The sequence below is a fragment of the Moschus berezovskii genome, chromosome 17 (assembly GCF_049115385.1).
Source record: "Moschus berezovskii isolate FMDL1 chromosome 17, NW_MosBer_1.0, whole genome shotgun sequence".
Classification (NCBI taxonomy): Eukaryota; Metazoa; Chordata; class Mammalia; order Artiodactyla; family Moschidae; genus Moschus; species Moschus berezovskii.
Genome location: NC_142476.1, coordinates 23576144 through 23591428, shown reverse-complemented (window position 1 = coordinate 23591428; position 15285 = coordinate 23576144). Strand labels below are relative to the sequence as shown.

General features: G+C 42.4%; 1 protein-coding gene across 4 annotated transcripts in view; it reads right to left on the bottom strand.

The window, feature by feature from the left end:
- KCNK2 (potassium two pore domain channel subfamily K member 2) overlaps positions 1-15285 on the bottom strand; it is a 231478-nt gene that overhangs the window by 127014 nt on the left and 89179 nt on the right. For 2 of the 4 annotated variants that reach the window (XM_088845270.1, XM_088845271.1), the window contains exon 2: positions 11604-11914. In XM_088845270.1, the coding sequence (XP_088701396.1) occupies positions 11604-11914 (311 nt within the window). Of the gene's footprint in view, positions 1-11603; positions 11915-14715; positions 14832-15161; positions 15279-15285 lie in introns of those variants that run through there. The other 2 variants (XM_055419079.2, XM_088845272.1) reach the window with 2 other exon arrangements.

Genomic DNA, 15285 nt, shown 5'->3' with positions numbered 1-15285 from the left:
CCTCATAATCAGAGAAATGCAAATCAAAACCACAATGAGATACCATTTCACACCAGTCAGAATGGCTGCTATTCAAAAGTCTACATGCAATAAATGCCGGAGAGGGTGTGGAGAAAAGGGAACCCTCTTACACTGTTGGTGGGAATGCAAACTAGTACAGCCACTATGGAGAACAGTGTGGAGATTCCTCAAAAAACTGGAAATAGAACTGCCATATGATCCAGCAATCACACTCCTGGGCATACACACCGAGGAAACCAGAATTGAAAGAGACACATGTACTCCAATGTTCATTGCAGCACAGTTTATAATAGCGAGGACGTGGAAGCAACATAGATGTCTATCTGCAGACGAATGGATAAGAAAGCTTTGGTACATATACACAATGGAGTATTATTCAGCCATTAAAAAAATGCGTTTGAATCAGTTCTAACGAGGTGGATGAAACTGGAGCCTATTATACAGAGTGAAGTAAGCCAGAAAGAAATACACCAATACAGTATACTAACGCATATATATGGAATTCAGAAAGATGGTAACCTTAACCCTGTATACGAGACAGCAAAAGAGACACAGGTGTATAGAACAGTCTTTGGGGCTCTGTGGGAGAGGGTAAGGGTGGGATGATTTGGGCGGATGGCATTGAAACATGTATATTATCATATGTGAAACGTATCACCAGTCCAGGTTCGACGCATGATACAGGGTGCTCAGGGCTGGTGCACAGGGATGACCCAGAGGGAGGATAAGGGGAGAAGGGAGGTGGGGGGGGGTTCAAGAGGGGGAACACATGTACACCCGGGGCAGATTCATGTCAATGTATGGTAAAACCAACCAATATAATATTGTAAAGTAATTAGCCTCCAATTAAAAAAAAATGCATTTGGAACCATGGAAACCAACTACAGAGTCACCAGAAGGAGAGCTCTGCAATTTTAACGCTCGTGCCACTGTCAGCACCTCAAGCCAAAAAGGCTGAGTAACCTGGGGTTAGACATTCTGTGCCTCGGTTCCCTTATCTACAAAAGGGGATGATGAAGAATAAGCTCTCTGCTTCCTGATCAAACAAAATCAAAGCACTTCTTAAAAAGATGTATTCTTCAACTAGGGCTTCCAGGGTAGCTCAGCTGGTAAAGGACCCACCTGCAATGCAGGAGACCCCGGTTGGATTCCTGGGTTGGGAAGATCTGGAGAAGGGATAGGCTTCCCACTCCAGTAATTTTGGGCCTCCCTGGTGGCTCAGACAGTAAAGAATCCACCTGCAGTGTGGGAGACCTGGGTTTGATCCCTGGGTTGGGGAGATTCCCTGGAGGAGGGCATGGAAACCCACTCTACTATTCTTGCCTGGAGAATCCCATGGACAGAGGAACCCGGTGGGCTGCAGTCCATGGGGCTGCAGAGTCAGACATGACTGAGCGACTAAGCACAGCACAGTCCAGCACCCTTGAACTAAATACTTTTGGGCATTTAGTATCACTAGACATTAGGCTACACACATTCTTGTGTGACCATCTAAGCAAAAGGCCCTGGAGACGGAGTCACAAGGAAGAATCTAATCAAGGTACCATTTTGTCTCTTCCTAAACTACAAGGCACTTAATCTGTCTGTGCCTCAGTTTCCTCACTGCACAAATGAGGATTAAAATATACGTGTCAGGGGCTGTGTGAATTAAGTAATATAATATGCCTTAACATGCAAAATAGTATTCAAATATATGACAATATGAAAATGTAGATATACAACTCTAAGAATTTTACAGCCACCATCATAATTGATATTGACAGATATATACTAGTCAAGATTCACTCTAATACTATTTGGGCTTTACATTTAAGTCATGTTTTTAGTTTAGCCCAAATAAATTATCAACCAAAATCTGTTTTTAAATATATTACAATGTTTTTGCAAAAGAAATTCTCATATTCTCCAATAACCATTCCAGCTATCAAATCAGGCCATTATTATTTGAAAATATTCCTTTTTAATCATATCAGTTTGGGTCATATTTTATTGATATATAATATTCATATAGCACCTTACTAATCTTTTAACAAATATTAAAACTACTTAATTTTCATATAGCCTTTGGAGATAAAATCTTTTTCTGACAACTACTTTTATGCTTTATACAAAAACTTAAGTATAATTAAAAAACAGTGAATGAAAATATCTCAGTTGTTACTTAATGTACTTACATATGGAAAAAAAGTTTTCCATTTTAATGCTTTCACTCTGAAAGTCAAGACAGCATTAACATATAGGGAGGGATGGGAGGCAAACACATCTCACTAAGAAAGTAGCAAATGAGAGAATTCCAGGAAATCCCAGGAAAACTGTAAATTGACAAGGTTTTCCTTAAGACGTCTATATCACCCTTGATACCTTATTCCTTCTCGTAACTGTGAAGACAGTGCTCTTGAGTAATCCTCACCCTTGAAGCCCAGTTTTTTAAATAACTCCTAGATATTCTGGTAAATAATCCATGCTACTAGAAGGAGAAGGGGACGACAGAGGAAGAGATGATTGGATGACATCATCAACTCAATGGACATGAGTTTGAGCAAACTGGAGATAGTGAAGGACAGGCTGGTGTGCTATAGTCCATGGGGTCACAAAGAGTTGGACGTCAATGAGCTACTGAACAACGAACAGCAACTAGAAGTTTACACATTTTGCTAACTAAAAGTGCCTTCTCCAGAGATTAACCCAAAAGTATTTATGGGAGGTTTAAATATTTTGGGGGTATTTTTTTGTTAAAATCACAGCCACTATGGAGAACAGTGTGGAGATTCCTCAAAAAATTGGAAATAGAACTGCCATATGATCCAGCAATCGCACTCCTGGGCATACACACCGAGGAAACCAGAATTGAAAGAGACAAGTGTACTCCAATGTTCATTGCAGCACTGTTTATAATAGCCATGACATGGAAGCAACCTAGATGTCCACCTGCAGACGAATGGATAAGAAAGCTTTGGTACATATACACAATGGAGTATTATTCAGCTATTAAAAAGAATACATTTGAATCAGTTCTAATGAGGTGGATGAAACTGGATCCTATTATACAGAGTGAAGTAAGCCAGAAAGAAAAACACCAATACAGTATACTAACACATATATATGGAATTTAGAAAGATGCAAATGATAACCCTGTATACGAGACAGCAAAAGAGACACAGATGTATAGAACAGTCTTTGGGACTCTATGGGAGAGGGTGAGGGTGGGATGATTTGGGAGAATGGCATTGAAACACGTATGTTGTCATATGTGAAACGAATCACTAGTTCAGGGTCGATGCATGTTATAGGATGCTCGGGGCTGGCATACGGGGATGACCCAGAGGGAGGATAAAGGGAGGAGGGAGGTGGGAGGGGGGTTCAGGAGGGGGAACTTATGTAAACCCGGGGCAAATTCATATCAATGTATGGCAAAACCAACCAATATAATATTGTAAAATAATTTGCCTCCAATAAAAAATAAATTAACAACAACAAAAAAAATAAAATAAAATAAAATCATGCTCTAAAGTCGAAATTCATCCAAAAGAAAACACAGCCGTTTTAGATGCTTTCTGGACAACGTGATATTGTATCCATGAATAAAATGATCAAAGATGAACATATGTGTGTGTGTATAATACATATGGGGCTTCCCAGGTGGCACAGTGGTAAAGTGGTAAAGATTTTTTCTGCCAGTGCAGGAGACGCAAGAGAGGCGGGCTCAATTCCTCGGTCGGGAAGACCCCCTGGAGTAGGAAATGACAATCCACTCCAGGATTCTTGACTGGAGAATCCCATGGATGGAGGAGGCTGGCAGGCTACAGTCCATAGGGTCGCAGAGAGTCAGACATGACAGAGCCACTAAGTGCACACACACACGTATAAAAGATGAACATATGCTCCCCTAAATGGAAGCCAAATATTTTATATACCTGGAAGCTTATACAAAATAAAATAACAGCTACCAAACCATTGTATACAGAATGGTGTGAATCATGATACTAGGAAGAATCATGTAGTATCACTCACCACCATATACGATCAGGTCTAAGTTCATTCTTCATATGCCCAACTATCATATTTGCCATTAAGAGAGCCACAATCCCAAATATAATTGCCCCCCCATTCAAATATTTTCAGTGGCTCCCATGATTAGAGACCACTTTTTACATGTTTCTTTAAAGGGTTCCTACGCAAAGAAAAATGAAACCTTAGGAAGTCTGGGGGCATGGGGTGATACAGGTTGCTATCATGAGAGAAACACCCTTGAAATCTTAGTTTGTAAATCAATCATTCATGTAAATTTGGGTTCCACTTCTTAGCAACCTCTACAAGTTGACATTCTCCTGGGAGTTTACTAGAATCTTTGCTCATCTCAACCTGTACCCATCCCCAGGTGATTTTATCCAAAGTCTTGACTTCAAATGGTTTTGGCATAAAGATGACTTCCAAAAGGATATCTTCCTCCTGACCCCTCCCCCAAAGGCCAACAAATCTCCAGCATCCCACACAACATCAACTCTTGGAAGTGCTCACAGGCATCTCAGATTTAACTTGGCTGGGCTGGAATTGGCCTGAGCCATTGGGCTAAAATAAACACACAACACCGTCCCGTGGTAAAGGCATGAGACATGCCAATCAAGAGTGCTGTTTTATAACCATGGCCTGAGGCGCTTCAGGTAGGTGAGCACCAGCTTGTCCGCATTATTTGCGGATAAGAGTGTGATAGATGATTTGCACCTGGTCTCAGAGAGTCTCCTGGAAAGCGGTGCCACCGAGGCTGAAGATATGGCAAGAAAACGCCAAAATGGCCAGCAGGGGACCGGAAACTCCAGTCAAGACGCCATTTTGGTCTTCCTGGTCCCATGGTGTTCTGAGCACACATGGGCGGATCTTGATCCAAGGAAAGAGTATGGCCTGGCATGGACTGTGGGTGCTGCAGTACCGTGCCATGTTCCCGCACTGTTACTGGGGGTCCTATGAATCGTCTTTGGGCTTTTCAGGTGGCCCACGTGGTAAAGAACCCATCTACCAATGCAAGAGACATAAGAGTTGTGGGTTCAATCCCTGGCTTAGGAAGATCCCCTAGAGGAAGGTATGGAAACCCACTCCAGTATTCTTGCCTGGAGAATCCCATGGACAGAGGAGCCTGGCAGGCTACAGTCCACAGGGTCGCAAAGTGTTGAACATGACAGAAGTGACTTAGCATGCACACACGCACGGATCTTCTTCAGTAACCAAAGTCTGTCTAATGGACACTATCAGAGCCCAAAACTAAGCTCCCCCGGCACTCTTCCTCATCTCAGAAAAGTGAAAACTGCCTTCCCTTAGTTCCTCAGAACAAAAGTATTGGGTTATCTTTAACGCCTCACTTTTGCCCTGCCCATCTTGTCCGTGAATTAGTCTCACTGGCTAGCCTTGCAAACTGTATCTAGAATCTGACCATATCTTACAACCTTTACCACAACCACCTTATTTCAAGCTCCCCTTATCCCTGATCCATCACCAGGATTATCTCAGGAGCCTCAGAACTGCTTTCTCGGTTTCTGCCCGTGGCCTCCTGCAATCTATTCTCAAGTCAGCAGCCAGAGGGATCCTGGTGAAACACACACCAGAGAAGGACGCTCATCTGTACCAAAAACGCCAAACTCCTGATTATCACTTACAAGGCCCTACAGGACTTGGCCCTCATTACCTGCCTGACATCCCTCTCTACCACGCCCTCCCAGCATCCCAGCTGCTCCTCTGCATGCCAGGGACGCTCTCATCTCTGGGATACACCAAGCCCTCTGCTGAGTGTTATTCCCCAGATGGTCCCTGAGTTAATTCCCTCACTCCCTTCATTAAAAGTCACCTTATCCATGAAGCTTCTTCAGTGGCCTTATCTAACATTCATCGCCAGGACCATCCAACATTTCCTACCCCTCTTCACTCTTACTGTTTTCTCCTGAGACTTATCACGCCCTAACAAACCCTCTTCCCTTAGGAGAATGCAAGCTCACCCAGAGCAAGAATTTTCACCTTTTATTCTCTACTGTGTTTCAGTGCCTGGGACAATGCACATGGCAGGAATTTAATAAATACTTGTGAATGAATAAGTGATAGCAGAATTAATATAAAACAAAGTTTTTTTTTTTTTTTCAAGTCTAGTCTGTTGGCATTCTAAGAAGGCAGGTAGCTCCAGGCATCCCCTGGTACCCAACCAATGCCCTCAGTGGCACCCCTCCTCCAGAAGGAGGGCACAAGGCCTAGGATAAAGCCCACCTCCTTCATATGGAACAAGAGGCCTTGCTCTGCTCTGCCAGACTTGCTCATAATGCCGCCCCTCACACCCAGACAATCCAGTTACACCATGACTTCTGCCTCAAACATCTGCTGACCCCCAGTTCTCCTCCAGAGAGCTCTGCTTCCACACTGAAAATCCAGTTTCCCTTTCACTACTTCTGTGCCTTCTCCACTCTCACTGGGTGGTTAATTTCTTCCTCAGCAGCTCAGCTCCAATCTGTAAGTACTTACCTTATGATTAAGCTCATAACAGTCTCCTCCATTGACTCTGGAGGAGAGAGGATCTTAAGCCAAGTTATTCCCATCATTTTACTTGGCTCAATATCCAGCACAAAGGTCAGCAGTGGAGGTGCTCAATAAATGCACTCAATGAATCCGTAAGAACAAAACTTTAAGGAGGGAACCATGCAGAGAATATAATCCCCTCAACAGGAAGACTCCAAGACCGAGATCTGAGGCTACCACATGACCTACCACATGTTAAATGTGTCCGTTTCTTCACCCAAAGAGCAGATAAAATACCTTCCCTACCTTATACCTGAGGGTAGAGCTCAAATGGTAAAACAAAAGTCAAATATCCCATGAAATTCTTTTATCAATGTATAGATCAAAAATTTTTGCTCTTTTTAAAAATCTCATAATTGATTCAGCAAACATGGAAATAACTAGATCAAAACCAGGCACATCTAATTTAAGAGTTTTCCAGTAGTCACATATGGATGTGAGAGCTGGACAATAAAGAAGGCTGAGTGCTGCAAAATTGATGCTTTCGAACTGTGGTGCTGGAGCTGACTCTTGAAGGTCCCTTGAACAGCGAGGAGATCAAACCTGAATGCTCTTTGGAAGGCCTGATGCTGAAGCCCCAATACTTTGGCCACCTGATGCAAATACCAGATTCATTGCAAAAGATCCTGATGCTGGTAAAGAGTGAAGGCATAAGGAGAAGAGGGCGACAGAGGATGAGATGGTTGGATGGCATCACCAATTTAATGGACATGAACCTGGGCAAACTCCAGGAGATGATGAGGGACAGGAATGCCTGGCGTGCTGCGGTCCGTGGAATCGAGCAGAGTTGGACACGACCTGGCAACTGAACAACAACAACCTGTAGCTCAGACGGTAAAGAATCTGCCTGCCACGCAGGAGACCCAGGTTTGATCCCTGGGTTAGGAAGATCTCCAGGAGAAGGGAATGACAACCTACTCTAGTATTCTTGCCTGAAGAATTTCATGGAAAGATAAGCCTTGTGGGCTACAGTCCATGGGGTCCCACGGAGTAGGACACTACTGAGTAACTAACACTTTCACTTTTTTTCACATATCTAATATAACTATGCCTCTACTGGCTTACAACATTCAAACAGGAGTAAACCAGGAAGTGTTGTCCAAAAAGAATATTAAAATACAGGTTATACATTCTCTGTGTATATGGAGAGAAAGCTATGTTATAGAATATAAATCACTGCGTACAGAGGACTACACTTTACTAAATAAAATTATAGAGAACTTTGCAGCAAACTTTAATGCTTATTCCCGTTTTTAGAGGCAGTAAATTCAAGAGCTAAAAGCACACGCTCTGGAGTCTGTCCATTTAGCTTTGAATAACAGTACAGTCTAACTTTTAGAAAATTACCTCCTTCTGATTCAGCGTCACATAAGTTAAATATACATAATAAAGCACATTCTTCATAGAGTTGTTTAAGAGAATTAAAGGAGATAACACATATAAAGAGTCAGAACACTGTCTTGCACATAGAAATTGCTCATTAAATTTTGGCTATTATTAATATATTCATGACTCTTGAAATTTAAAGATGTTTCCACACATTTTTCTGTACTGATATCAAACTAACAAATGTAAAGAAAGTTGAAAAGTCAAAGTTTTCAAAGTATTTCATCCCAGAAAAGATCTCTTTGTCTTGCTATCTCTGCCGCCACCTCAATCTTGCCTTAGAAGGCCTGTGCCAAAATCAGCACTTAGATGGAACACACATGTTGGGAATCAAATAGAAGAGAAAGTTGCTCTCATGTGCCTTAAGGCTGCATTTCCCTATCTCTCCTTCCCCCCTGCCCCAAAGCCTAGGCTACCCAGTGACACAACTGCAGCGTGGAATGAGGTTACAATCGCCCACTCAGAGGTGTAATTAATAGTAAAAAAAAAAAAAAAAAAAAAGCAGAGACATCATTTTGCTGACAAAGATCCATATGGTCAGAGCTATGGTTTTTCCAGTAGTCATGTATGGATATGAGAGCTGAACCATAAAGAGGGTTGAGCCCCAAAGAAATGATGCTTTTGAACTGTGGTGTTGGAAAAGACCCTTGAGAGTCCCTTGGACTGCAAGGAGATCAAACCAGTCCAACCTAAAGGAAAAGAACCCTAAACATTCATTGAAAGGATTGACACTGAAGCTGAAGCTCCAATACTTTTGCCACTTGATGCAAAGAGCTGACTCACTGCAAACGACCCTGATGCTGGGAAAGATTGAGGGCAGGAGCAGAAGTGAGTGACAGGGGATGAGATGGTTGGATAGCATCACTGACTGAATGGACATGGGTTTGAGCAAACTCTGCGAGACAGTGAAGGTCAGGGAAGCCTGGTGTTCATGGGGGTCACAAAGAGCAAGACACGACTCAGCGACTGAACAATAACAGCGAACAAGATTAGGTTAACTGTAGGTAACCTAAGGTTAACTGACGTCGATCATACTATCTTACTATCCACTTCCTCCTCCTTGCCCACTCTTCACAAAAAGAATCCGGAATTCCTTCTCTATCAGCACTAGGTCTGAACTTCTAACATCACCTGTTTCACCCTCAGCACTGAAAGCCCTGAAAGCGTGCAGACTCCTAGGAGTAAAACCATATCTGAAGACCTGAACTTTGATCCTAATGATACTGTCCGTAGTAAGTCAGTGGGGCTTTCTGTGTCTTAGTTTCTTAATCCTTAGTGCTGCCATATTACTGCTTAATATGACTTCTCAGGAGGCTGTAAGGCAAGAACAAAAGGGAAAATAAACATGGGAAAAACACTTGGAAATCTATGAGAATCACACACATGAAATGTAGTTCTAATATATGATTCCTGGCTCATTCGCTTACCTCCCTATTTAGACACTGATCTTGACCCTTGGAGCCATGCCATTACAAAGATTTCTCTGATAAGTTATATTCAAAGAGAGAAAAATAATTCATTTAAACCACAGGGTTAGAAAGGTGATGGATATGACTATAAATAACAGGCAACCTCTGCATTTAAAAGTACTGAATAAGCACCAAAATCCTTAAGATTTTTTTGAGAAGCAAAAATACTCACTCAGCAGTGAATATCAATAAGGCTAAAATGGATTGCCTGTGGATAGCAGAAAGAAATAAAAAATTAGGTCATATACTGAGCTCCATTTGTGTTTATTCCAAAAACAATGTAACATTTTCTTTTTCTGCCAAAGACAAACCATCTCTCTGGAAAAGGTATGAATGCAACTACCTGAAACAGATGGTTCCACCCAATTAAAAGACAAACAGGCAAGGAAAAACAACAGCAAACAAGCCTAACACTTCTTGAGCACCTCAGTGCCTTCCACAGACCATCTCTTTACTCCTCGCAGTAACCTGCTTGATCGCTTTTCTTCCTTCATTCTAGATAAAGGATTAGAGAGGAAAATTACTTGTCCAAGATAACACCTCTGGTAGTACTCAAATGGAGTTTAAAACATCTTATCAATCCCAAAGTTTAGATTTTTATCACAACTTCATGTTCCCTCTGCCAAAATAACCAGGAGCTCTTCTAAAACTCAAGGGAAGTGGGGATTCTTCAAAGATTTTCAGTACCGCTACGGATGATATGCACAAATCAACAGTGAAGTGGAAATGATCTTATGCAGGAATGGGAAATGGGATGATTGAATCAGTATTATCTGGCAGGTACACTGTCAATACTGAAAATGGTGCCATCATCTACAAATAGTAGGGAATCCAGTATCTAGTGGCTAAAGAACCTTTCCAAAATTTAAGTCCAATAGGTGAGATGCAGAAGTGCTGAATGTGGTAGATGAGGATAAGTGTGTACTGGCTTTCATAGTTTTTAACAAAACTTGAATGAGAACCTGTGTGTGTATTCTATAAATAGGGCGGTAAATGACAGAAGTAACATTTGGGGATCCAAGGCAAGAGGGAATATGAGAAGAAAGGCCATAGAGCAAGAAACTAGGTAAAAAATCACTAATAATTTCTTCCCTCTATCAACTATCCCAGCTCACTCAAATGATGTAAAACACCAAACATAACATGAGGAAGAAACTGCTCAGTTGATGACTCACAGATGGTTTTCAATCTCATTTGACTTAAAACTGGTAAGAAAAATAGGCTCCATAGAAAAATGAATATATATATATACAGTTAAAATGTGTTCAACTATCAGTCAGATCGCTCCTTGAAATAAAATTCTAGGGTTTTCTTCTTGACCAAGATTCTTGGTTGGACCAATGTATTCTTTTAAACAAAAGAAATCTATAACAAAAATACAGCCATCTCCAAGGAGTTTAACTGAAATTTATTATTTTGGGATTAACATGCTTTTTGAAAAAAAAAAAAGTTTTTCTATAAGGATACTACTCTGCCATTATAGAGTAAATTAAAACTAAATTACTCTTTATTCATAAACTCCATTTTTCTGTGTTAGTAGTAAATTGCTTTTAGTTGGGGTTTAGAGAAGCAATGATTAATCACTTCTGCCCAGACACCTAAAAAAGCCAGTTCCTGGAGTTATACTTTGGTTAGATTAAAGAAACGAGCTACAGTTTATTAACCATGAGGGGTACCCACCTTAAGTGGGTCACACCACAAACCCATCTTTTCTTTCCTATGATGGCCAGTGCCACAATTACTCCACCTTTCCCGCCTCGTATTTTCCCTCCATTTGTCACAGCCAAGTTTCTCAGTCAGCAAGGGTCCTCTCACCTTGAGGTCCTCCAGCAAGGTGACCCCACGTTCCCGGGTGTTCTCTGGCAGTTCCAAGACAAGGCAAACGGAAAGAAGGGAGGGTGACAAGCAGACAGAAGCAGAGAAACACTAGGGCAGAAGGGGATGAGAAGGAGCAGCGAGCCGGAGAAACAAAGGAGGAGGAAAAGAAGAGACGACACAAGCAGGAAAAGAGGGTGGCGGTACAATAACAAGAAGAAACAGTGGCCAATGAGGTCCAGGCTACGCAGAAAAGTGGAAGAGGACCCCACGGGCGCATGGACGGCCAAATGCTGAGTTACTGCCTCTTCCTTGTCTTCCCTGCAGGGAAAACGGAGTAACAACTCCTGGGTGCCTTACCTGGATGAGTTCGTCCAGCTCGGTTGAATTGACACAGGCGTGTTGGGAAATAAACGTCTGCTTCTGGATCACGATGGTGGTCCGCTGGGAAATCTCGTGAGGCTGCTCCAACGCTTTGAACACGGTGGCTCCGATGATGAGATAGAGGACGACCACCAGGAAAATCGTGGAGACCGTCTTCCATTTCATAACATTGATGGTCGTGTCACTCTCCACCCGGGAAGCAAGCACAGTGGGTTTGGTGGAGAAGGAGAGCCTGGGTTTGGAGTTCTGAGCAGCAGACTTAGGATCCAGCAAATCAGGGGCCGCCACTGCCAACAACAGAGAAGGGAGGTTACAGGGGTCAGCAAAAGTGGTCTGGACTCCGCCTGCTATCCTGGTGAGAGCTCCAGAGCCTAAACCAGAAATGTGCCCATGAGGTCACATCCAAGACCATATATGAGGTTCAGGGAAAAGGGGGTGGGTCTCAGCTCTCTGCTGCTATTGGGGTTTCCGATAGGAGGAGGAAAAAAAACAGGAGGCGGACCAAGAACCTTAAAAAAAAAAGAATAAAAGAATGCCTGCAGTCTTCCTAATTAATTTAAAAATTTATACCTGTCCAATGTGCTAGTGAACACATCTGCGGAACTCCTAAGAGTTCCTAAACTAGATATCTGAATGCTCATAAAGAAGGCTAATGTACTATTCCTGTCTTCAAGAATACTCTATATCACAAGCAAATTATCTAAAAATTCGTTACAATAAAGGAGCTGTATTATAAGTGAATTTGCACTCCAGACATTGTTGCTCGAAGTAAAACATTAGTAATTATCTGGTAAAACGTGATAGCAAATAAACCACTCAATAGCTCTATCATTTCTTTTTGCCCGTGTCCAAAGTGGGCTCATGATTAAGTATTCTCTGTATTTTGTTATTCAATCTCTGATAGCTTGCAAAAAGAAAAACAAAAGCATTGTCACCCATTCTGGCACAATCACAGGTGAAGCCAAGAGATGACATGTTCTTTCCATTTCAAGAGTGAACATTATCAAGAAAAAAAACTTAAAACCTTGTCTCACACCTTAGACCTACCTGCTCTGGACAAAGCTAATTGATCCATTAGAGTGGATTTATGTGTTCTCTTACAAATTCCCATATACTCTGAGGTGACTCTAATCCATTTATTATTTATCTCAGCTGTTCCAAAATATCATTAATGGATTTATTTTTAGAAAATTCAAGAGATACTAGACTTCCACTTGATAACGGGAAAATAAGCCATTTACTACAGAGCATTTGATTGGAAAGGCAACGCTGAACCAAAAGGGATAACAGAATGTCTGAAAGACGGGACACTTCAAAACGTCATTAACTCAGACAGGATAACTGACTTACCACCCATAGTCCTTACAAGTATGAGGAGAATTACTTTGTTGCTGTTGTTGTTTAGTTGCTAAGTCATGTCTTTTTTTCAACCCCATGGACTGCAGCCCATCAGGCCCCTCTGTCCATGGGATTTCCCAGTCAAGAATACTGGAATGGGTTGCCATTTCCTTCTCCAGAGGTTCTTCCCAACCCAGGGACTGAATCCACATCTCTTGCATTGGCAGGTGGATTCTTTACTGCTGAGCCACCAGGGAAGCCCAAAATTACTTTGGTGTTTAATAAAATGATAACCTAATCTGAATAACACTTTTTAGGTAAACATATAAGAAATACCTATGCAATTGCACCCAAACATCATACAGGTACCTGAAATTACTTGCAAATAAGAAGGGAATAGGAGTGTCAGTTTTCACATGACTACATACTCTGCCCTCTTGTCTACCACTGTGAGTTAAATGTAGGACTGCCACAGTTGGAGTTCATAAAATAAATCATCTGTTGCCCATCAGAAAGAAGCTTTGCAAACAAAGCTATGTGAAGCACCAGACCTAAGTAAGGAGTGTTGTGTAACGGTGGCAGATAACACAGTGCTCCTCAATCAGCATAACTCTGAATGATTCTGACTTTGAAGGGAAGTCAGCGCCCTGATGAAGTAACTGTAGCCTGGGCTCCAAGTGGGGATTCCACATAAGTACAGGTCATTTCAGCAGTTTCAAATGGTTCAACCTGCTATGCACAGATATGTACACATTTTCTTCCTGATACAGCCACCTGCTCCAAATAAAACCACAAATTAGCAGACACCTTTTAACATGTGATATTCATAAAGGAAACTTCATCTCAAATAAGCACTGGATATGTGTTTCATGGCTACAGTCCATGGGGTCTGGACTGTAGACCACAGAGCCCATGGGGAGTGGGAGGGTACCCGGGGGTCTCACCTCCTGCTCTATAGCCAGCTCTCTCCCGCTAGAGAGACTTAGACTGATCAACTAAGTAGGCACAGCACGTGTTCAAGGCTTTAATTTTCTGAACCATTTTAATAGAAATGTTGATAACAGCTGAAATTACTGTCATCTGCTGTCTAGCCACCTCACCCCACCTCCAAGCTGCTTAGTGAATTTCAGTGAAAAATAAAGGTCATCATCTAAAATTAAGCCATCTTTGGAACAAAAATAACAGAAAATCACTCAAAAACTCCACATTATCTCTCTGAAGGAAGCTGTCCAAGCCTTTCCTCCCCAGTTCTCTATGCTCTCTTCTCATCTTTCTGATTTTTCCCATCACTGATTTCTGGTCTGCAGCACTGGAAAACACCAAGACTGTTTACCCTGATGCTCCCAAATCCCAATCCTAAATTGCAATGCCAAACTAAGATATTATTATTATATGATTAGGGGGGAAAGGGAGAGATTTTTTTTTAAAGGCTGTGTGTGTACTGTGTGTATTATTAAGCTAAAACATTTCCTGGTGTATTTTAATTCTTTTAAGTTATTGCTTTTTCTTTTTAACTAGAAATATATATAATGCACATTTGGCAGACAGAATGGGCAGAACCTGGTGAAACATCAAAATAAAAAACAACAGTCTTTCTGCACGATCTAATATGGGGAACCCTCTGGGTTTCCATCTCCATGTCGTTTGATGTATGATCATGAAGAGAAGCTCCTTAGAATAAGGAATCAAAGATTCACCCCTTCCACACACTCTGGGCCCCATCACGCCCTCCCTTCTCAGCCTGCAGCACCTCACAGCCTCCGCTATCCGCAGCCACGTCTGTCTTCTTCGCTCCCGGCCACAACGGACGACTCAATTCCAGGAGAAATGGGCTTTTTTCAGCACCACTGCCTATGCCACCGCGCTGTGGGCAACAAGTGTGACCAGGGTCACCCGTCGGGCGACTCCCAAGAGCTGACCCTCCTCCTTTGGAAACTCCCCTAAGTGTCCCAAACCTATACCCAAGACAGATGCAAAAAGCCCAGGCACCCGCGGGAGAGTGGGGAGAAGCAGCCAGGAGTGGATCCGGGGATAGATTTGCCTCCAACCCCAGATTGGGATCCAACACCTTGGACGGGAAACGAAAGGTGGAAAACGTCCGCGTGCTGCCAGCGGGGCTTTTGCAACCCTCCCGGGACTGGCTGGAACGGAAAACGCGCGGCGGGAGATGGGGAGGGGGGTACCCGGGGGTCTCACCTCCTGCTCTATAGCCGGCTCTCTCCCGCGAGGCGCTGGGAAGCATGAGGCATGCAGCATTCACAATTTTTTTTTTTTTTTTTGAAAAAGACGGACTTGAAGCTTTTACAAACAACACGCCATT